General features: G+C 37.1%; 1 protein-coding gene across 1 annotated transcript in view; it reads right to left on the reverse strand.

Moving 5' to 3' along the window:
• ZNF407 (zinc finger protein 407) overlaps positions 1-25397 on the reverse strand; it is a 333682-nt gene that overhangs the window by 194743 nt on the left and 113542 nt on the right. Inside the window, exon 4 of the mRNA XM_057366642.1 lies at positions 8463-8537. Coding sequence (XP_057222625.1) covers positions 8463-8537 — 75 coding nt within the window. The remainder of the gene's footprint in view (positions 1-8462; positions 8538-25397) is intronic.

The raw sequence follows: 25397 nt of genomic DNA on the forward strand, positions 1-25397 counted from the left end.
GAGTCCAGAGAAGGGCAACAGATAACTGGGATTGTTTAGCCTGGAGAAAAGGATGCTGAGGTGAGACCTTAYCACTCTCTACACCTACTTGAAAGGAAGCTCTAAAGAGCTGGGGTTTGGTTTCCTCTTCCAGGTAACAGTGATAGGACAAGAGGAAACRTCCTCAAGCTGAACCAGGGGAGGCTGGATAATAGCAATAAATTTCTTCACAGTAAGGATCGTCAACCATTGGAACAGGCTGCCCAGGGAAGCRGCAGTGTCACTATTCCTGGAGGTTTTAAAAAACATATAGATGTGGCACTTAGGGACATGAGTTAGTGGTGAACACAGCAGTGCTGGGTCAACCGTTGAACTTAAAAAATCTCAACAGTTCTTTTACAACCTAAACTATTTTATGATTCCATGATATTTCTTTAAAGGGACCAACTCATTATCAGTATCAGAGAATATCACCTTGTATTTCAACCTGGAATGATACAAAAGGCCATGAAGTTGAACAGAGGCCCAAAGTGTATTTCCTGCGAAGGCAGATTGAGAGAGTTGGGGTTGTTCAGCCTGGAGAAAAGATGGCTTTGGGTTGACCTCACTGTGTCCTTCTAGTACTTGAAGAGAGCTTATAAAAGATGTAGACAGCGATTTTTTGCACAGGCARTTAGTGATAGGACAAGAAGAAACAGTTTTAAATTAGGAGATTTAAATTAGAAGGTAGGAGAATTCTTTACTCAGGGTAGAGAGGCACTGGAACAGGTTGCCTGGAGAAGCTGTGGGTACCACATCCCTGGAAGAGTTCAAAGAGGGGTTGGATGRGCCTTTCAGCAACCTGGTGTTGTAGAAGGTGTCCCTGCCCATGGCAGGGAGGTTGGAACTAGATGGTCTTTAAGGTCCCTTCCAACTCAGGCCATTCTATGATTCTGTGACAGCAAGAGAAGGTGGAACAATCTGTATGAAACTGACTTATGAAGCCTTGTAATTACTACTTTTTATTAAATTTATACTGTAATATAAAGAMAATGTATTTTTTTATTACAAGCCTATACACAGAACCATGCCATTCAACTTCCATGATTAAATGGTGTTTTAAGATGAACTATGCTATTGTTACTCTTTTCTTACAAAATACACTATCAACAGAAAGCAGCAAAAGTTCCTGTATAAAACAAAAACCCAAGCTAGAATAGCCAGCTTTCCATCCACCATCTTGGAGAAGAGAAGGGGGGGACCTCATCATGGTATTCCAGGACGTACATGGCTGCTGCAAACAGGAAAGAGGGAGGCTCTCTCTTCAGAAGAAAGCACACAGAGAGCAGAAGGGGTAAAAAGTACAAGCTACTAGTATAAGCTCRTCTTAACAGAAAAAAAAMCCAAAAAAATAATCATTCATTTGCCAGAGCAACTTCCTCTGGGATGTGGCAGAACCCTCATCATTGGGAATTTTCAATCTGTGATTGGACAGAGTGCTGGATGATCTCCTCTAGGTTCCCTTTCCCAAGAAAGGTTGGACCAGATGATCCTTGGAGTCCCCTTCTAGGCTGGACTGTCCCATGGCTCTACTCACCAGAGATCAATGCAGAGCACACCATGCAGGCTCTTATTGCAGAAGATTGTCTTTACTGTACAAGACCCCCATGTTTCTACTTATTAAGTCTCAGGCAACTTCTTTTAAAAACATTAGAACACTGTGGAGGTGATTTTAGAATTGCGTTCATCTTAGTGTTCAACTCCAGAACATGTTTTTTTCAGCATTTTCTTTCATCTTAAGGTGGTGAAACTTAAGTAAACCTGGACAAACAAACATTTGTACTTAATGATTATGCAACTGCTTTGGTTGCAGAAAAATAGATCCTGATGGCATTGTAACTTGATGCGACAATTATGAACTGTGTGGTTAAAAAGCAGAAACTCAGCTTCAGCCATATACAGCATTTGCCACAGAATTTCTGTTTTTACTTCCAGAGTTTACAAAATACTCTTCTTGATTCTTCAGAATGCAKGGAAAATATTTCATTGCAGCATAGTCAAGAGATTATGTTTCCATTTCCTTTACAGTATTCTCAATAAATATTTGTGTTGYATTATACAGACTGATCAAAGTTGAAAGTCATGATACCACCCAAGACATGGAWCATTTCACATCCATAAATGTCACAAAGTACAACCCTCAAAGTAGTGAAACACACAGTGCATAATTGTCTGGACAGGTCCCTTGCTTCCAGTCCCATAGAGGTAAAAAGGGATTGAGAGATATATTGCCATCCTAATCCCTACCCTCTTGGCCTACACGGCTGAGTGACACAGTGGAAGCAGCAAGCTGGGACATACAACTGGAACAACTTACTTTCAGCTGACTGCAACAGAGGAGGGATCAGTTTGCAGCTGACTACATTTTGGCTGTTGGCATGCAATAAGGAACTGTGTTTTCCTTGGAAACAAACCATTGTGAAATAAATGTGGCACTTTCAGCAACTATCCACACTGTCTTCTACAGATTCACAGACACTGTTAGCATACGCTTGCTAATGGAACTAATAACCTACGCTCTAGACAATACTTGATTCTTCATGAATGTGAGATCTTCGTTTATATCTTGTTATGATGCTTAAAACCAGCCAAASGTGCTCACTATGGGCAGCATGAATCCCATTAGGTACTCACTCTACCTTCTATCCATAGCAGCTAAGCCTTCACAACAGGAAGACTGTTGCTGACTACCAAAATTTCCAAAACATCTCACATACCTAGCAACTGAAATAAACTTACTGCAGACTGCCCTTCCTTCTGAACTAAACTCTAATATTGCCAGGATTTGATTGGAAGAACAAAGAGTGAGTAATAGTAGAATAACTTAATTCTTTTACAGTCYTTCAGTTATTTTTCTTTCTGAAAAGACGTTGAAGTCATCACTTGTCTTCCAAAGCAGAAATGTCTGCCTAGTCTTCATTTCTTTGTAACAAAGCAAATGCATATGATGCCATACAGAAAAGACATGGGGAAAGATGAGAATTTTCAGCACATTTGCTACTTCTAATACTCGAGGAATCACAGGTAACCCCAATGGCTTCCTTATGTTCTTTGGTCAGCCACAGAGAGAGAAAAGCACTCAGGCAGTAAGTGACTGTGGAACCTGTACCCATGGAGCCAGTTTCAYACTGACACAGTGTCACCAGAAAAGAGCTGAACAGCAGAGGGAAATACTGTTTTCAAAGGCCATGTAAGCCTCCAAAACTGAAACCTTAGCATGCATCTTGGGCAAAACTTTAGCTCCCAACCACTGTTAAAACTGAGTCCTTCCCCATACATCCTCTCATGACAAATTTCCAAATAGTAAGTATTTCAAGAAAAAGCTACATTTCTTTTCTTGGGGCTTTTCCAAAGAATGATTATGTAAGTTTYCAAGAACCATTATAAGCAAAACACAAGAAATAATCAATTAAGTAAAGTTTGTCATTCCTATTCAGTTAACCTAGAAGGRTTAGGTTTCAGCAGAAAAGCTCGAACTCACTTGCAGGAAGCAGTAAAAGGTGATGACAAAGTTTGAATGCAAGACTCAGCACACCACCCTCTGGTATTACAGGCAGCTTCTCGTCCAGTGTGTCCATACATATCCATACCTGTTCTGCCAGTACCTCTAACTGGAAACCCTTCTGTGAGACAGCCATGTACAGAATTCATTCCTTCAGAACAGGAGCAAGTTATTACAAAATGATGGCATAGTAACCATCATCCTCTTGACCTGCATGGTCGACTTATGCAGTGGAAACAGAAAGCTGGGACATATGACTGGAACAACTTATTTTCACATGTATGTATGGCMCATCACTTTTCAACTTTTGCCACTTGTTTAACCAAAATTTGCCATAACATCACATGGATCTTTTTACTTTGCAGGTTCAGAGTAGCGTAACCCAAAATAGACATATCAAATAGTTATTGTCACAAATTTCTCTACTCAAAGACAAATGCTTCAAAAGAAGAATCAATGGTTCAGTTAAATAAAAGAGAGTTGCACTGATGAACTTGATTTGCGTCCAGTTTTTCATTCAGAATGGAGATAACAAGACAGCAGTTGATTACAAGACAGTTTTCTAAATAATGTACAGAACATCAAACCCCAATTCATTTTTCCTGGCTACTTTTCTTTCARACCTCAACAATCTTTTCCTATTGTCTTGTATATTTTATGATATTTACGTATTAGTAGAATTTAATATTCAAAAATTCAGATGGGCTTATGCAAACATRTTAAACAACAGGCACCTAGGAAGTTCCTCTTTTTACTTCAAAAAAGTTGTGTAAAAAATACACAAATTTAAAAAATGTTACATTCCAACACTATTTGACAAAGCATCTCAAACACATTTAGTTTGTTATTACACAGTAGCAGGCATTTACCTGTAGCTTTTGCTCTCAAGCGGAAACCACTGCACCATTTTTTCAATCAATCAAAATCACTTGAAAATCATATGGTCTTCATATCATATTACTAGCCATGTAGCATTTATCCCATTCTTAAAGCACAAGGAAATAATGCAAGAACCTTCCAAAACGAAATATACTTTTAATGACCTTTACAGGAATTATTTTGTAACAGATACTCCAAATCACTCCAAGTGTTCGTGCTACCAGTAACTTTATATATATGAATTATCCTATTTGATTCAATGGGATTACTCATATGCAAARTTATTTCATAGGCAACTCATAGTTTTAAATTCTTAAGGAAGATGAGGTAATTAAACAATTATAAAGGCTTTTTCTATGGCCTTTTCTTACGTAAAAAATTGTTTAAACAGATGTATCAGGYAGAATTCTAGTTAAGAAAGCATCATATACTAAAAATGCATATTGTACAGTACTAATGGTGCCTCTAAAAAAATCTTTAAGGAATATTTGTGTGTATTCTTCATATGAGAAACTTCTAAATCCATAGCTGTACTTCAACAGTGACAGAATTCAGTCTCATCAATGAATGACTTATTGAATTTATTTTTACTTTCTTGCTCATATTTTTATGCATGTGTATGTATAAATCTTATACACAATAGTGAAACACCCGTTTGTTCYGTGTTCTGACACAATTTACACCTAAGTAACGTAATGATGCAACAGAAATTAGAAATTAGAACTTGGCACCATTAACATTACTGATGCACTCACCTTGTCCTCAACCACAATGTCTCCTAGACACAATAAAGGTGTAGCCAAAGATTTATCCTGCCAATAAGATATAGTTATAGGTCCCATGAAGATTACTGACACTGAAGTACCAAATACGTACTGGCCTTGGACTTAGTAGATAACATGCCAGTTTTGAGACACATTCAAGTTGACAATAAATCAGTATCACAGTTCCAATAACAGGAAAATATACCTTAGAGGAATTTTTTTCTGTTAAAACATTCCACTTCTGAGTTAGCTATTAAATGGTAATGATCATAATGGACTAGGCAGTGGGGGTTTTTGCATCTGAAATGTGCAGACATTTTACTACGAGTTATTTCTTAAAAACTCATGTGATTTTCAAAGAGTATTTTTCCCTTAAATCAATTTTGTCTTTAAAAAACGCAAAAAAATCTAATAAAAAATGCTTTAGTAGCAATCTTATTATAAATTATACTTGTTTTCTGTATCTGCCCATGCAAACACTTCCACAGCCTTCATAACTCCTCCCTTTTGTGCATAAAAAAACCCAACAGTGATGGAAAGCTAGAGAGAGCAAGGTGCACTAGTTAAGCACTGCTTACTAAATTGTAAATGTATTTTTTCTCTCCCTTTCAGAACTATCTCAATGCTTGCCACCAGCAATTCCATTCTAAGAMGTTTGTTAAAAGGACCCAGTTTCTCAGGGTGTATGGGTTATAACTATTTTTTTCAAACACCCTTTTGAACTTCTTTTCAATTTTCTGTTTTTGATGATAGTCATGCTGACAACTTTTTTTGGTCCATCAAATTCTGCAGTACAATTACATGAATTTACTTTTAATAAATTACCATCTTTGCATATATCAGTCAAACCAGGAAGACTAAACACTTGCAAATAAAATGCATTATTAATTTAATTGTCACAGCCTATTTAGCTAGCTTCTATTAGTATTTGCTATAATATGCAATGTATCAGAGGGCAGAATCAAATTCAAAACATAAAGAATAAACTGATTATATTGTCCTAGAGAAATTAAAAAATAGCAAGCTTGCAAAATTATAATCAAGGCATTAATGTTTTACATAGGTAAGAAAACTACATAACTTAATTTTAAATGTTTATACCCAAAGTGATGGTTTAGCATGCTGAAGAAGGATTTCTTTGGTTCCTAAAGCCATTAAAAGGCATCAAACTTTCTCATAATAGGAGAGGAAAGGTGGAAAGGAAAGCAACACTGGTTTGGTATTTATTGCACTAGGTCACATGGCTTCAACTTCCCCCATCCCCAGCAAGGGACTGCTACTAGAAATTTATATTGTTGTTGCAGCTCTGCCACTACTGCTTGATGCTGCTCTACATTAAGCGAAAGTGCCACCTAAAAAGGTATTGTGGAAAAGAAATACTCAAAAAATAGAAGAAGAAATTGCAAAAGAAGAGAGCATGAAGTCACTCCAATACCACTTGCCTGTGCTGGCCTGGGGGCAAAGCCTCCCCAGCCATGCCAGGAGACAGAGAAGGGAGGCTGCAGCCTGAGTGGGGCTCCTCTGCTCCTTGGACAGCCAGGGCCTGTGAACCTGCCATCCTCCTCCTCCTCCTCTATTTCTTCCTCCTCCTCCATCTCCTCCTCCTCCTCTATTTCCTGCTCCTCCATCTCCTCCTCATGCCATGCTGGCCAGCCAGCCAGAAAGCCTTCAAGGCACACAGGAAGAAATGGGGAAAATGGACACAGCCAGGAGGCTTTCACAACAAACACACACTAAAATGCCAGCAACAACTGGCATCCTGCTTGTTTAGAAATTCATTTGAAGATGATGATCACTAAAAATACGCCTCTCAGGCTAAGATACTATATTTGGAAATCAATTGTATGTATCCTTTATTGTGCACATATTCACTCGGTGATGCAAGTTATCTCTACATTGTATTTATGCTGACTGTACAGTAAGTACCCCCTTGTAAAAGAATATATTGGTATCGAATTTCATTACTTCTTCCAGTTTAAAATAAGTATTTTCCAAAATAAGCCATGAGAGCAAAACTGTTGTTGTAATTGTTGTTCTATGACAAGAAATAACCAACATCAACTTTAATATATGTGCTTTGATGAAACTAATTGTTTTTTCAATGCATCATTCTGTATTTTAGATTAAACAAAATATCTCAAAACTCTTAAATAATCATGTGTTAGGGTAATTCTGGCTAAGCCCTTTGTAAAGRAAATCTCCTTAAAAATAAAAGCACCACCTAAATCGGTGCTTAGTCAAACTAAGGTGTATATGGGGTGTCAATTTAAAACGCYATTCTCAGGTCCCTCTGTGATTTAAGTGTGACAAACTTATGAGGAAAGGGTCTAATTGGCCACCATTTTCATTGTSTTTAACAAGAAATGAACATGGCCCAGAAAGAGCTTTGCTGTATTCTCCTACAGCTCCTAAGTGTCATTTTTTTCCTCTTTTTTTCATATCAAAACCACAAAATGCTCTTTATTTATGAAAGCCTACCCCAAAAGAATGAGTTACAAGGCTGTAATACTTGAAACAGTATCAAGTATCCAGCGATGAACACCTCCATCTACCCAGGCTGAAAGAGAATATGTGATCTTTTGGCCATCCAAAACACATCAATTTTCTAGTTGCCCCAAAGATTCAATGAAACAGCAATAGCTAAGCCACAATGTGCCCAATAAATCTGAAGCAAAATCTGTTTATCTGCAAACACAGTGCCACAGAGTTTGTAAAACACAGTTATATTTTAAGCCACAGAAAAAATAACCTGCTTGCGAACAAAGTTGAAGAATAAGTAGATGTATACAGATTGAAAAAATAAATTAATTCATTTTAGAAATGGTCAAAAAGCCAAATCGCCCTTGCTGCCCAAGAACACTTGAGAAAGYATCCTTTTTGTTTCTTTTTTGATTCCTCTGTGGCTTTGACCTCTTAGAAAGYAGTTTTATAAATCTATGAGCATCAAGGCCAACAAGAAAAGAACAAAAAAAAAAAACAAACAACCAAATATTTGATTTTATACTGAGAGAAATTTACAATCGTATATCATTTACGAACATTTCTCATATCTTGAGAAAATAATATCACCTGTCAAAAAAAAAAGCCCCAAAAGGTGCAAATCCTATACCTTTTACATGGAATTTCTTTCTACAGACATGTCATAAGCACCATAACATCAGAGAACTTAAGTATGTTGGATCTCTCTTAGAGCTGAGGGAAAAATCCAGATGATTTCATTGTGGATAAGCTAAATATTATGGAAAAGGTCTCCACATACTGTGWAAGATACAAAGAAAAAGAATTTTAAAGCAGTTTACCTTTCTTTGGGTGTGCCAACTCCGTGCTTGCCCAGTAAATGAGTATTCAAATGTTTTTTCATCACAAATGCCACCCTGCCAAACAAACAGCAAAYGAGAAAGATGAATTTATTTTTTTTAATACAGTATTTTTCTGTTTTGAGCATGCAATTAAACACATTTTATTAAAAGCAGACTTTTAAAAAACCTCTTCTGCTGGGTGTGACTTAGATCGGGGAATCCATTCTATAACAAGAGGCTTCCCTCATTTTGCAGCCCCTTGGCTTTTTCTCTTMCAAGTCACAGCCATACATCATTGGCCAAAGAATGGAAAACCTGTTTCTGCTTCCCTTTGCAAATTAGAACATCTCACGCATTATACTGATAATATAGTCTATTTTACCTAAATAACATTGTCTCATGTTATAAACTAATACAATTTTATTTGCACCTTCGATTTATTTAAGCCTAATGGGCCCATCCTGCACCTTTCTTCATACAAGTAGTTCCATTGTTTTTAATGAGAAACATGAAAAAACAGCAAGATAAGATGCTTTAATCACTGCTTATGTCTGGTCAAACTTCATTGTATTAATTATTTAAAGAGATACACATAGAAACAAATTAATAGCCTTAGTTATTTTATAGCCTTGTGAAAAAAGGAATGAAAAACATGAAGCACATGTTCATGAATACACTATGAGCAGCAATATTGTTCAAACTGGCAAGACATTCTTCAAAACACCAACAGCAGCAACAAAATACATTACTACCTGGAATCATGCTTCTATCAAACAAACACAGATCATTTACTTTAATTTTGGTGACAGACATAATGAAACAGATAGAAGCCTATCAAGTACCATTCTTCTGCTGATAAGACCATAACATCAATTTAATTATGTMATGTGACTGCTTCAAACAATTTAGATATCAGACTGAAGCTTCAAACTAAAATGGTTCTCTCGATAAGCAAAAATTTTACTGCTGYAACTTTTAGTGTGAAAAGGGCTTGCAAACATTTTTGTTAATTATGTATTACAGCTGTCCTTCATAAAGTTAATTACTAATAGCTGAAAGGCAATAGACTCTATTTGCATATGTACATGAAAGGCATGACATATGCAAAAATATGATTTTAATTAGCATTCCATGATATGAAGGGCTACAAATCAAACTGGCATGTTATAAGATTTTTAACATTAAACGCTGAATTCATCTGGACGTGTTTGCAGTAATGGACAATGGAAGGACTGTAAAACACCAGCACTATGGGGTRTAAGAGCCACAAAAGCAAAGACACAGTACTATTCCTTTACAATTATGTTAATKTAGCTTTTCCATGTCTGATCTTCTTTGGGTACTTGCATATTATTACAGAGAATGGCTCTTGTGCATCCCTTAAGGTGTAAGAACATAATAATGTCTTATTTTAATTATATAAATTTCCTTATTTTTTACAAAAAAATGCATTAAAAAGTATCTTATAATACTTTTCTCCATACAAATTAAGGTATGGCATCATAAGCATTACAAYTGTGAATAACCTATTACACTGTTACCATCATTATTATACAAGTGTAATCAGAATTACTATACAGAGGAAAAATAATTGTAACTAAATTTTGAAGTGTTCGAATAAAAGCACAAGGCATAYAAAATTTACTGCCTTTTCTTTTCGACAGAGGTAGTATTTCCACACAGTCRTGAAAGGTACCAAACATATTTTCATTTAGTAATACTTGTATTTCCTRTTATAAAATTCCATTATCCCTCTTCTCTAAAAGAAAAATAAAATCAGTGATATCACAGTGCAAGGGCAACGTGCAACTGGAGTTGTAAAGGAATACTTTGCTATTTACATGGAATATAAAGATTTCAACCAGCTACACAATATTTGTAGGGAAGCACTTTTTGGTTTCTGAGCCTGTTTGAAGCTTCCAAACAAAGGCTGACCATTCCTTATACCACACCGCTGCAGGGGGTACAGATAGACACACCTTTCTGCAAAATCAAAGACAAAGGCCTTGGTAATAACATGAAGCAATTCATCTCATATTAGCTGCCTCCTCTCTGTTATATCTAGATTWTAGTAACCATTTTTCTGCTGTTACACAGCACAAATAAAATGAATCCTGACTCAGCTYACATCTCAGCACCTACTAACATTTTAAGCTTCTAATGTAAGGCTTGAAGACTTCAGACTTGAGGAGTGCGAAATGCCTCAGTGCAAGTCTGGAGCATTCAGTATAGCTCAGTAGCAGCTCCCCAACTTACAGAATCAGACCTTAAAAATAACAGCAGTTCCGCTATTTTCAAATGAAATTGAGAACAAGATGAAAAAAAAATTACCAAGAGAGGCAGCCGTTATTGAAACAAGAAGCAAAGACTAAACAACTTTGGATGCTGATTGTGAGGACCACGCATAAAAAACAAACAAACAAACAAACAAACCCACAAACAAACAAACCCACAAAGAGAGACAAGATGGAATTATTTGGTTTTGTTTAATAAATCCTGCAGTTAATTTTCAGAGATGTGATAGGAGTGTTTGCTGCCTTTGCAAAACAAACACAAAAATTTGTTTCCCATACATTCAGTAACTCTGGGTTTCTAAGCAAGGTTTATAGTCAAAAAATAAGGGGTTTATCTATGCTATTTACCTCTGCTGAGGTGAATCTGTTACTCCCAAGCTACTGCTAGAATTGAACTGATAGACATTACTCAGCCTTGGCCTTTTAAATTAATCTTAAGGGAAGTTGACTGGCAACTATAAGGACTCACTGAGTAAATGCTTTCAAGATATATTGCACTGATACATCTTTAAATCAAAAGGAATCCTTCCATCAGCAAYTGGTAAGCACCAATTCAGGCTTCACCAAGTTTCTCCTTTCTTGTTTTTAATTCTAGTGGAAGTATAAATATTCAAATCCTAAAAACTAACTAGTTTCAGAAACACATCAAAAGGGAGTACGAAAAACCTGTAACTGCAATACTCTACTGTTTCAAACACATGAAAACCAGGCCATACTAGAGGCCTGGAACCAGTTTTACAAACTCCAATCTGGACAAATTCACCCTCAACCCACATGAAGACAAGATGACACAGCCCAGCTGCTTTCCTGTGGGTCAGATCGCAAATGGCAGAATAGCCTGTACGTCCAAGAGATGGTCACTGAGAGTTCATTTGATAAGAAGACAACTCCTAGAAGCCTCCTGTTAAAGTGAAGCCAGGTGAATAGGCAGGATTTCTTTTTTTGCAGTAGCATTATTTTGGGGTAACTTTTTTGGTGATTTTCAACTACTTTGGCTCCAAACCAGCAACATCCTCAGTCACACACCCTATGTTCAAACTACAGAATAAATTAAAGACAAGTTGAAAAATTTCAGAGCTTTAGAACAGCATCTTCATTCCCTATAGACAACTTTTTGCACACCAACTACAAATAAAAATTACTTTAAATCATAAATACATGAGCACCTTTCCCAAAATAAGTTTGCAGAATATTCTGGTTTCAGTTTAGAAGAGTTGTGGCTTTGTAKGAACGTGACCATTCATATTCCATGGCAATCTTCAAACAGTACTTGGACTCTCTCTCAGAACGTCTGTAACTGATTTAGGAGCCTCTACAGRCTTGTCTTCAGTTATAAAAGCACATTTTAAAGTACAAAAGAAACAAAGGGACTTCTAATTCTGGGAATAAAGAAACATATTGGGCAACCTTTACTTCCACTTTTTATTCTAGTGTAATACAAATTCTTCAACATGYACAATATTTATCATCACAGTACCCAAGGAAAATGAATAATCTGTCATGTACTGTCTGTTCTCTCATTTTCTCTGTGGGGTGAGAACTGTTTTCTGTGAAGTATCTTGCTTTGAGAGGGCAAAAGATTCTAAGTTTTATTATGTTTTGAATCCATACTAGCTCTTTCCTTTTTAATAACTACATCATTGGGTTAGTAAAAARCCTAGCTTAAAAAAAAMCAAAAACCACAAAAACAAGCTACACACACAAACCATAACAAGCATTCTGGGTCATAAAGTCATGAAACCTGTTATCACCTGTGTGCTTACCGASTGCTCAGCCTTGGCCTAGTTCCAAGGAAGGAGCTACATCTTACCTCAACCAGAAAGTCACTTGAAGCCACAGTGACAGACCASTCATTTTCTAACTGCACTTAACTGTTGAGGAGGACCAGCACAGGAATTTATTTTTGTGGGACTCTACAAACAAGGTATCCAGCAGCTGAAGAGCAATTTCAAATCACTTCTCAGTGGATACATTGCACTCTGCAATGCTCTTGGAGAATTTATCTTACGGACAATAATGTTCAATGACAGCAGAAAAGTCCGGGAGAATAACAATGAATATCTACCCTTTATTCATATTCACAATATTCTTTACATCTSCTTTGAACTGTCCAAAACCTCTTTATACACAAATTTAACTTTGAGAATACAGGTAAGCTATTGCATGACCTGAATACATAGGATGCTTTAAAAAGCTGCTTGAGAGCTTTAAAAACATAATGAACACATAAACAAACCCAAGGGAAGAAGAATAGAATGGTATTATTTTAAAATTATTTGTATTTAGTGCTTCGTTTTCGCATAGGTTTCAGGCATAAAGAAAGGATAGAATGTTTTACCATTTTGGATTAATAAGCTGGGAGATCCAACAGCATCAAAGAACAATAAAAAACAGGATCTTAAACTTTTATACACCATCACAGAATAAGATGAAATAATACAGTATCCTGTTCACATCAGGTTTCATTTTCCACTATCTATGCTTGAATTTTTGTCCTTGCATCTTCACCTGAGGCAAGAAACCAGAAAATCAAGGCAAGCTTCATGGATCATACCAAGAAGTGGGACTTGGATATGTTCAGGAAAATGAATAACAATGTGGACTCCATGGTTCTTAGTACCTTAATGAAGCATTCTTGTTCTTTATCATGTCTTGAAAAACACTGGAAACCCTAATTGTTTCTAGTTGAATGTGTGGTTCTCATGGAGAAGGGCCAASAGGGTAGCAACAAGTAAGAGAAAGAAATAGTGCATTTTCTGGAATACCAGGACTCTCATGTCTTTCGGAATGTTCAATAAAGCCTGTATATGTAAAGACAGATTTTTGTGTGCACTTGAGCTGTGCATGTTCTACCCATAAAAGCAGAACTTCTCATATTCAAATCAGCACATAGTCAAATAGTATTTAAACAGTCTATATGAACTAAAAAACTTCAAGTTTTTAAATTCTCCAAATTCGATAAAATTTTCTACCCAAATCTCATCTATCCATCAAGATTTTCTATTCGGCAGGTTAACATCAGGAACAAGCGCACACAGGAAAGTGCAGAATTGTCTAGAAAGCAATGGTTTTCTATGAATGAGGGAGCTTTTCTTTCCATGCATCAGAAGTCTAAATTCCTGAGAATTTCTTCAAGTCTATCATCTGTGGATGTTTGCTGATTTTGAAGGGTCCAGACTGGGGCTCTGATAACTCCCTTGCATGACTGCGCGCAAGGGACTCAATTTAAAAGAAAGTATCTGGCAGGGCAGAGTCTGGTGTGGAAGATATCCAGTAGTCTGAAAGGCTTCATGCCCTTTGTGACAAGATGTCAGGTTCAAGTAAATATCTGGCAGGGTAAAGTCTAATGTGGAAAACATCCAAATATGTGAAAAACTTCATGCCCTCTGTGACAGGACGTCAAGTCCTAGAACCCTGCATATGAAAGATGGGGTTTTCTGACTCATTTACTAGCCAAATGAAGCAGGTCTTATTGCTTCCAAATAAAAGTGATGGCTATTCTTCTTAAGCTAAAAAAAAAAAAAATTAAAAAAAAATCATTAACATTTCCAAAGGTTAACAAGTCATGCGTGATCACACTGTCTGCAGGGCTGAGAGTGGTGTGACATGCTGACTTCTACTCCCTGCTGACCCCATGTGTCAAAGAAGGATATGGCTACTTTATGCTCCACCCTCACTAGTACCGGTAATTACTCTGGGCAGCAAAACACAGTCCATCCACATCTTCAAGTGTGAGTAACTTGTCAGACTGGAAAATCCATACCCTACCTCTTGAAAAGAGAAACTGAAAGGGGTAAATAAAGACAACTTTGCCATCACAAACAAGACAAGAACCCACATTACCACGGGAAGATATTGTGGTTAATTCATGGAACCTAAAGATCAACAGAACTTTTAACATACTTCTTTCTGAGACCTATCAGCCTTTCTGCTTCAGGCTTGAGTGGTTTTTAGAGYGTTGTTTGGTGTGTTTGTTTGTTTKTTTAAATTTTCCATGCAACAATCAGGTATGTGTCTTAAGAATKTATTGGTTTCTTTTCCATGGAGAACTTTTGCTACTGAAGTTTAAAACCCAACATTTTCAAGTAGTTCTTATGTTACTATGAAATTATCAGTGCAATAATTACAACCTTTTCTTCTAAAAATGCCTCATCTCTTTTTCACTGTTACTTGTAACAAGCTAGCAAYGAAGACAAGCTGCCCAATGGAAAAAAAAATAAAGAGAGAAGACAGCAACTTGTATTATTGGAACACCTGTACACAGCTYACACCCAAGGTAGACTTGAGTATCACAGCAGCTACTGTTCCTGCCTTGCTTTGAACAGGATGACAGACAACAGRATTGTCAATGTGCTGTTCAATGACCTGCATCAATCTCAAGAATAATTTACTGCTATATCAGACAGATCATTATGGATGAGTTGCGCGCTATCAATCAATCAATCGACTGTGTTGTTCCTGCATATTCCTGCATCTATCAACCAGAAGAGAGAGACATCCCTCAACATATTCTTGTTGCTCTCTGCCACCAATCTGAGACACTCAAGATCGGAAAGAATTATTAGCCCCATGGCTACAAAGTAGTAGCAATAGGTACAATTATCTTCTCTTACATATTCTGGCAGAAGACACCGGGATACAAAGAAAGAGCAAACTAAATAAAATGGAAAACACTTAAGCTTATCTTGCCATCCGAAGTTGCTGAGTCTTCTCACCATCCCACTTTTAAGAGATGTATGCTATAATCTAAACCATTCAGGACAGTAATTTAGTCTGTTATTGCAAGGACTAGCAAAAAAAAAGAGAATTCACAAGCAGTATTTATATTATTTCTTTCCCATTGAGGGAACTCAGCTATCTGTGCACCTCACCTGAAGTTACTGGTTTTGCAACTGAAATCAAAAAGGTTTCCTGTAAGTCAGCTAAAGGTCCATTCTGAACTTTTTTGGTTTGAAGGTACTGTATAGTGATTTATTTTAAATACAAAAAGTACCCTTAAATGGCAGCTGCAGGAGTAAGCCACATCTAGCCAGTGATAATTGTTATYAACATAAAAGTGAACAGAAACTTAAGAGTGGAACTGGGAACTTATATATTTGGAGAMATAATAACAAGTGATAACTGTACATAAACAAACAACACTCTGCTTTTGTTTGCTTAAAGAGCAAACTTTAGATAGCTAAATAGTGGCAAAAACTTTAAAGTAAGGTGTTCCCTCTGTCTGGAAATCACCTTACAAATATATGAGGAAATTAGTATCACTACAGGAAATGTTTGTTTCAATATTCAGAGAAGTTAATGAATGTTAAGTGATARTGGTAGACAGCAGCAGTATGTAATTAGATTTCTAAACACATCTTACCAAATCACTTCTAAGCTAAAAGAATCACATGTTCTATTAATTTTCATTGGTTATTGAGCATCTGTAACTGTCACCTCTAACAGGTGTTTGGTAATCTAACAGCTGCACAAAGTACTAAAATTAAAATAAATAAATAAATAAATAAACAGAGTCACAATGTGCTTTCTCTAGCACTGCTATCAACCTCTCAAGTCTACCACAATGCAGAGCCTCTGTTCCAAAAGTCTGAAATGCAACCCTAGGCTCARTGTTGGGGGTGCCTTGCATTTAAGAGAGATTACCACTAATATAAAAAACCAGGACATCATCAGAAAACATACTTGCCATGCTAAATAAGGCTGCAGAAATGCTTTAAACATAAATGAACATTTACAGCCATAAGCACTGTGATCCAGATTAGTGCTTTACAAACCTTGCCATCAAGACATGGCTTATGTCTTTTCATTTTTCATGGTTTGTATATCCAACATTCTTATGACTCTGCTCCCTCCCTTTTCCATTCCCTCCACTTCTTCAGATGCTGGCTTGTCTTCCTACTCATGATCCAGTCCATTTCCTAGCATGCTCAGGACTTCAGATAAAGAATTTGATGCAGTAGGCATCAGTTCCACATATCATCACCTAGCATCTGGAAAGCAACAGCAAGATAAACAGGCTAATATTTGAAGGCAGAAATTCTTCAAAGTAGATTCAATCTTTTGGGTGAGTCAGGTGAAYCACATCTCTAGGTGCATTGAGAGGAGTTTTGAAATACTGGACTTTCTGTAGAGAGTTTGAAAAGAGCTTCCTACTGATCTTAAGGAGCAAAGTCTGTGCCTGTTCAAAGTGTAAGGCTGTAAGACTATCTCAAAATAGGGATGTTCCAATGACTTCCTAATTAAAAGTAAAATTGATAGAGCCAAACAAGTATATTTAATAACCTGTTACTCCTGAATGGTCACTTCTGATGTAGCTTTTTCCTGACGGCTTAGAAATTGCACTGCAGACTGAATTACCAGGTTTTTGCAGAGCTTCCACAGGAAGAGCTATCTTGARAATGAAATTCTCCTCATCAAAGGACTCTACTGTTGCCTGTCTTTAAAGGAAATCAAAACAAATCTAAAGATAGCTGATTTGTGTACTAGAAAACACAGGGCCTGCAGTAGCAGTGCCACATACATAACTCTGTCAATTSTGCAGCTACAGTGCCTGTGGTCTTTTGCAAAGTTGAGAGGTACAAAGAAASGAATGAGATGAATAAATTGGTCACTGTCTGATGACTGAACTGCTCAGAAGTCATACACAATCAGAAGACATACACAATTTTTATTGACAATYTCCCCACCATTTGAAATGCTGCTGGTGATAGATGGTGGCTGGAGAGAAGACTCTGCAGTCTGCKTGATCTGTGAGAGTAGTGAGAATGTTGCCCTAGGTCTTTGCYTGACATAGAAAAGCAAGTGCTGGTTGATTTGTTTATTCCTGAGACTTAAACTCAGCTGTAAAACACATCCTTTTTGTCTTACATCCAGGCATTCCACAAGGCTGTTTGACTTCAGGTAGAAMGCAAAATTCTTCAGAATATCTTTTTGCCAAAGTAGCTGCATAAAAATAGTAAATCTGTGACAGCAGGACCTAATCTRTGACCATCAGTTGTACCATCCACAYGCATGARCCTTTAACAACAAGCTGGTCAAATCTAAGCTGACTGGCTCCAGTCAAAGAAATAAAAAGGCCATCATTTGAACCAGATGGATTTCAGTCCACAAAAAATGCATCTGATACTTGTATACTTATAAGCATATTTAAAGCACAAGGATGGTTCTGGCCTTTCTTGTCCAGGGGCTCTTTGGCCTGACATTGCTACCTGAGGGACTAAGAACCACCTAACACTGYGTCATCAGACCMACCTAACACTTGACAAGCATGTCTGATCAATGTCTGATTTTTCATTGTTAGAAGACACCTTTATAAGTAGTTGAGCATAAGAAAAAGCTCAGAGCTTTCATTTTCAACTGGCATCTCAGTCTCTCCAGATATTCCCATCGTAGCCATGCCCAACTCTTCCCAAAAATGGAGTGTTGGAATAACTCCCTCCTACCACTGAAGAAGGAATCTGACTGAAGAAAGTAACAGAGCAAATCATGATATACAGACCAGACAGACTGTTATGCCCTCTCCAAGTATTACMGATCCACAAAACTCTCTCCAATTATGGCACTGAACGTAGAGTATGCAGATGATACTAAGAGCAGCACAGAAGTCTATCCAAATAAGAATTCTGGATGTAACAGTGGTGTTACTTCATTTAACCCACTAGCAAATGATAACACCTCTCATCACTTCAGGCATATACTTAGCAGGGGAATCACTAAAGCTGCCAAGCACAAAGTCTGGTGTTTCTTAGGTTTCCCTCTGATGTTCAACTGGAGTCACTTCAGAAGTCCAAAGCCTGGACTGAAGACATTAAGAGTACTCACCTGAGATATAACTGTTATTGAAGCAATAAAGACCATTTTAAAAAAACATATTTAATTTAGAAGGATGTTTTTCACACAMACACGTGCATGCATGCACACACACACACATACACACACAAAATCAGGCCACTTTCTTGCAGTCCAGTATGAATGTTGCACCACTTGGTGTGAAGACTGTCACCAGTCTGGAAAAACCACAAGAATATAGATCAGATAAATCGGTACAGTCATAAAGATGATATCTGTGACACAGCAGAAGATGTTCTCTGGCAAAGATTATTCCAATTCCAGCCAGCATCTGAGATTAACTCTGACCATTTCTGGCCACAAATCAAACATGAGCGATATAGGAACTACATAGGTGTCCAATGGTATTGAGAAAAAAAAAAACATCTTTGATCTCAAGGGTCTGGATAAACCCTATGTACACGTGCTTGGTGTACCTATGAACAAAGAAGTGAAGGAGAAGTCAGTGTCATTTCAAATAAAAGCTTATGACATGCTATCTAAAAAAGAAGAATTGATAAACTATCAATAAAAGATGCAATAAAAGGAATGTGTATTGTTAACAGGAAAAACTACAGAACTTCAGTTTTTATATACCAAGTGAGAGCCTGGTACTATAAAGGGACATAAATCATGTCTTAAAAAAATATTTTTTCAGTATATTCCTGTAATTACTTTGTTTCAATTAGAGGGTTTTTCCTTCTTGATCCATGCTGTCATTGCAATCACAGCCCCATAGAGCCTCATCTCAAGTGCCAGCATGAAATGATAGGATTCCACAGGTCCACTTTCTGTAAGAGAGGAACCTGGCAACACGGGTGACACGGGCACCAACACACACTGAGGGACTCAATTTTATTCAATACTSCATCACATTTTGATTTTCATGAATGGGTTGCTGTTAGAAAAGCACTAGAATTTAACGTTCACAACTCAGACATGTGTACACAAAAATACATACATGTCCGAATGACCACCGGAATTCTCCGTATTTCCTGGAGGTCACTCGCAGCTGTGGAACAGAGTGTGTAATCACCAACACGCAATTCTCTGCTTAGCTTTGTGACAGGATGCAAGTAAAATGGCTCAAACACTGGGAGCCAACACAGGTCCCCACTGTTTAACCCCTGATACCCATGGGATCTGCTGCAGGGATGAGCTGCACCGGGATGGTTTGAAGCTGACAAAAGGCCTCACATTTGAGGTATTTAAAAGCATTCTGCAAAGATTAAATATATACAAAATGATTACACATTTTATATGAACAGAAATAGGAGAAAAAAAATCAAAGGGCTGTTCTGTTTTTTTACAATTTCTCAGATTAGCAGAAATCCTCTCAAATAATTATTTATTACGTGAAATGTCTGTACCTGGACAGACATAGAGATAGAAATAGTCTGATCAGTGTGCGACTTTTGTAATGCTGAATAGTAGACAATGTTATGTGCAACCCATAGCTGAATGGATGGATGAAATTGATTTYATAAAGGAGTAACAAACAAAATAGTCCAAAATATTAACCAATAAACACATGCTGGGGTGGAAACAACTTATTATAAAATTACTGTAAAGATCTTCAAACTGTTCAAGGGAGAAAAAAGTCCAATTTTCCACATAACCTGAGAGCACAGAGTTTTCTGATTATAAGATCCAAGGAACCCGTAAACCCAAGGCTCTAATTTTCTTATGGCGACTGCGTAATATTTTGCAAAGTAAAATTGACTGAGATGGAAGCTATTTTGCATGGTACAGTGGCGATGGCTAACAAATGAGAGTTTTGTGGGCTGAATGTTAGTCCCCTGCCTCATCTGCCACCCCTAATGACAGCAGCCACCTGCTGTTTTATTGTCACAGCTGGAGCCGGTTCACACTCCTTGGTGCTGAGCTCTGCCCATGAGCGCCAAGCTCTCTCCTCGCCTCATTACTTTGATGAACTTTTTATGGTCAGCACCCATGAAGACCTCATCTAGGACTATACAACCTAGATCGGCTTCAGGGAGTGCTTCCAGCTAGCATGAGGTGATAATACACAGTGACACCACTGCTGCTACTGCCTGTCACTTAAGCAAGTCACTGTACTTTTGGCTCTACAGGGCCCTCAACAGGTAAAACACCACAAAATTCTCCTTTACAAGAAAGTTCACTCTCTTTTTTTTTTTACATTGGAGTATAGAGAGATCATATCCTGCTACCAACATTTAGCTTTTCAAAGGTAGATATTACAATAAAAAATGTATCACACTGTTAACTGCATAAGACAATCTCCATATTCCTTGGACATAACTTTGTTGCCTTCCTAAAACAATGCAAGCAAGCACGAAAACCATATTACAGCTTGATTAACACCACCAAATAGGGGGAAAAAATTAATTACATGTATACTGAAAGAGAAGGACCATTTCAACTTAAAAGAACAAAAAGCACAGAAACAAAAATSAAGCCAGTGAAATCAAAATTATTATGCAAATGAATACACAGTGGAGAATGATATATGTTATTTCCCTCTCACCGAAAACCCCCTCCACGCCTAAACATCTATTAGATATGATTYTTTCTGAAATCAAGGTAACAACAAAGCAAAGCCTTGTACATCTTCTCTTCTTAATCAGCACAGTCAGTTACTATTTTCTGTGAATTGAAAAGCAAATAGAATCATCCTTTCCTTTTCAATTTTTTTTGTACTAACAAACACTCCAAATCTCCTGAGCCTGTATACAATTTTAAACTTCATCAGAAATTCTTTTATTGACACATTTAGAGCAAACTGTTTTATGCTTGATCACTGAAATTTAACCCCAGGTTTACTTTCAGCAGTAGAATAATTATTTTGGTGTCAACAGAGCTTTACATTTGCCCATATTTACATATATCATTAAGATTAATATATGTGCTATTAATAATAATTTCATTAACATTCTGAAATCATCAAATAACATTTTGACTTTTGAATGGCTGTAGGCTATTATAAGCCTAAAAMCCAGAACATTTTCAGTATTCATTGTGTAGCAATCCAGCTGATCAGTTTTGACAAATTCATGCAATGTTATAAGCCATTAAACTTCATTTAGTTTCACTTAAAAATTCCACCTAAAAATAAAAAGCAACTGTCTCTTTTGTACAGACAGTATAATTTCCAACAGTTACCAGCTCACAGGATCCTCCAWAAAGAAACTGCTGTAGGTATGTTTTATTGAAATGTTTTAAAATTTATCAAGTAGTTTCTGAAATAATGAGACCACTGACCTAGCAAGAGCTGAACATCTCTAATACATTACAGTGCATTTTAKCTCCTCTAGACAAGGGACAGTGCTGCAGAGACACTGTGCTTCGTGGAAGACCCCTACAACAGATGGAAACTTAAAAATGTGCTGCTGAGCACAGGTTATGGCTGCTGCATTTCTGAGAATTTGCTTACACGCGCCCTTATTAGTGCTTTTTAAGTTTGACCCAAACTGCAGCTGAAGAGACAGAAGAAAATAATGATGCAACAAAGGTTTCTCTTCTGCTAAAAGCTGAGCACCACCCACAGTCCTGAAGAGTATTCAAGAGACCTCAAGAACACACAGAACCTTGCATAATGAGAGGCTAAAATGTATGAGAAATCCCAAATATAAACAATGCAAATTTCTCTACCACTACAATTTCCAAAAGTGCTTGTCTTTTGCTCAAGTTCATGAGAACTTCYTGTGAAGCACAGTGAAAGATAACTCACATCCTTTTGAGACTCCAAGAGAATTCCAACAGAAAATTGCTTTTAGAAGAAAAAGGAATTACTTTCTATTGACTAGATCACATATTTTTCAAATGCATAATTTGTACAACTTATTTCATACCCTTAAAAATAAAACACCAAAAATGCAGCTTGRCCAGTGCAAGGTAAGACATTACTAAACAAACTGCCTCAGTTGAACAATTAATGGTTTCAGCAGAACAATCTCTTGAATGSTGTCAGTAATTAAATAACAATAGCTGAGAGATTTTTTTTTTCAAACAGAGGTATGTCAGCAGCATTATGCCTATTGCATGCTTTGTGATACTGTGCACTTAAAACTTATCAAGCCCCTTTTTTATCAATCTCTAATCCACAAAGAAAATTATCCAAAACCACAATTAGCTAGGTATTTAGTCTCCTGTTAAAAAGGAATTTGTTGAAGGATGCATAGCTATCCAGACTAACTGTATTAGCTCTCTGTCTTACAAGAAGGTAGCCTGCATATACATATAAATATTTGGAAATACTTTTCTTTTGTAACACTGGTTTGCCTTGGCATTATGACTGTGCCATTTAGACTTATACTCTAAAATATAACTTCAATTTACCCAGCACTTACAGTTCACTGGTCTGTAATTCTTAATATCCCTCTATTTTCCACCAGTTTTAATTTTAGTTATTTCTGTTRTTTAAAGTTCATTTTCCATGCCCTTTCAATTGTGTTTTTTTTTCCAATGCGATGACAAATGTAAGTGTCATTTCTGATGGGGACTTCCACTGGAATACAGAAGACCCAAACTTTTTAAAAGAGAAGTTATAAAAAAATTATCAAACAGTAACAAGCTRTGGTCAGTATGAAGATAAGCTGCATGTGAACAGACAGTCTGGAGGTGATGGKATTTGTATCCAATTACTAATCCCCTGGGCTATTCAGCACCCTGAACAATAAATTTCTATAAGCTGATCCCTTAACCCATCACCAGCTGGTCATGSTACTGCATTCCAACATTAATGACGAAAAGGGAAACATCTTGCACTTTCTGTTTAAATCTCCACGATACAGGACACTTATGTTGGAACGTCTCTTCTCTCACCTAAAGGATCCTACAAAAATAGGAATAGGCATATAAAATTATTCATCTTAACATAAATATTCTGTCTTCTGTATTTACTCCAAGCACACAAAGAAGCTTTCAATGTACATATTTTTCCTTGCACTGAATAGAAATAAATGTCGATCCTAAAAAACGGCTAAACTTCTCTGCCTGCTGTTAAAGAACAAGATGTCCATATGAAGGATATCAGAGATACTGTTGAGGAACTGCTCACCCTTTAAAAAAATATTACCTCTGTAATGCTGCCAGTGCCAGTGTCAGGCTGGGCAATTAGCCAATTAAGTGTGGATAAGAACTKCCAAGAAACTATTTTATTTTAGCCTCAGTATATTTGTGTATCTGTGAGCTGGTGTATTTGTGTTCATGCATCAGTGAAATCTGGTTGTTCATGCCAGGTTTTCTTATCACACTTTTCTGCCTCTTTGAACCTGCACATTCCTACAATACAAAATGGACATGTGTCTGCTGATAATGTCAACATACTTCAGTTCACAAGGAGAGATTTTGTATAACTAGATCTAAAGTAGTCTTTGTGTTTATTACCTGACCCTGTCTGCTTACACAAGGCTGGAAGAGTGGAAGAATCCAATACTGCAAGCATCTCTAGGAGACATTAAAAGACAACAGATGTGGAAGAAATTAGGTTCAATTACAATATCACTCGCCAAACACTCTCCTAGAAATCCCATTTTTACATGTCATCTGAAGGAAATTCTCACTTCTCAGAGCASACTGGGTTCAATGGGGTGCTGAGAGTATCCTGTTATCTCCTTAATTTAGATCTCGTTACGCTTTAGACTCCTGTACATCCATCTAGGAAATTCCACTTGGAAATATGAGTACAAAATACATCTCAAGCACTCTGACTAGGACTACAGCATAGAAAGCCTGAAGACATAAGCAGATTTCTATTTTTTTTTCTTTTTTTCTTTTTTTTTTTTTTTTTTTTTGGCGGGTGAAATAGGGAGGTTGGGGTTTTGGACCTACCAATTGCAAGCCTTGATCTTAATTCAGTCACAAAAGTATAATCATTTTAAATATGGATCCTTCAACAGTTGTGACAGTAATTCAAAATTAAAACCAATGCAAAAAACAATTACACAATTTACAAATCAAAACTGAAYAGTACCAAGTACAAATGGAACTATGAAAAACCCCTTTCATAACATTTCAGAACACAGATATTACCTGGCATTGAAGTTACCTTCCTGAATACCTATCAGAGAATTTCATAAATCCTAACAAGTACTGGCAATTCATTGAGAATTTACAATTGCTTACATTAAAAACACACMCGACTTTTCAAGTCATGTTTAAAGAGCCTTGATGAAAATTAGTAGTCACAGTAAAACTGTGAGTATGTTTGCTTATTTTAAGGCCAGTCAAAGGGGCCAATATTGCCACCCAAGATTGCTGCCTCTAATCGGGGATTATGAAGGTTGGGTACAAGTTAGTAAAAATGTCACTGCTCACAGAATCACAGAATCTGCCGAGTTGGAAAAGATCCTAAAAGCCTTCAAACTCACAGTCTCTTTCATCACAGCATGACATAAATGAAGTTATGTGAGTGACAACCATCCTGACACAAGGACCCACAGCCAAGCCTATTTTCCTAATAAATCCTACCAGTCTGGAAAAGAGGAACACTATGCTAGGTACAGCACAAGTTAACCCCTGGATTGGTCAGAACATGCAACAATTGCTGTGCCTAAGAGTGAAGCTGGAACACCAGTACACCATGACACACTGAAGATTCAGCTAACTGGATGTTCCATGTTGCCAGTAGCGGTGCTGTGGAGAAATCTGCCTGCAGGAGGGCCAGCCTTACTGCTCAAGAACTCCACCTGAGAAGGGCTTTTTTTTTCCACCAAATGCTGTCAACTTTTCCACGGATCCCCTCAGCTGAAGATGTTTAGGAATGGGACACATCAGCACTTCACTCTTCCCTCTTCTGTGACCTAACTGTGAGCAGAGAAGGGACTGGCGT

This window comes from Malurus melanocephalus, unplaced genomic scaffold (assembly GCF_030028575.1).
Source record: "Malurus melanocephalus ecotype Western Australia unplaced genomic scaffold, MMel_1.1 scaffold_69, whole genome shotgun sequence".
NCBI lineage: Eukaryota > Metazoa > Chordata > Aves > Passeriformes > Maluridae > Malurus > Malurus melanocephalus.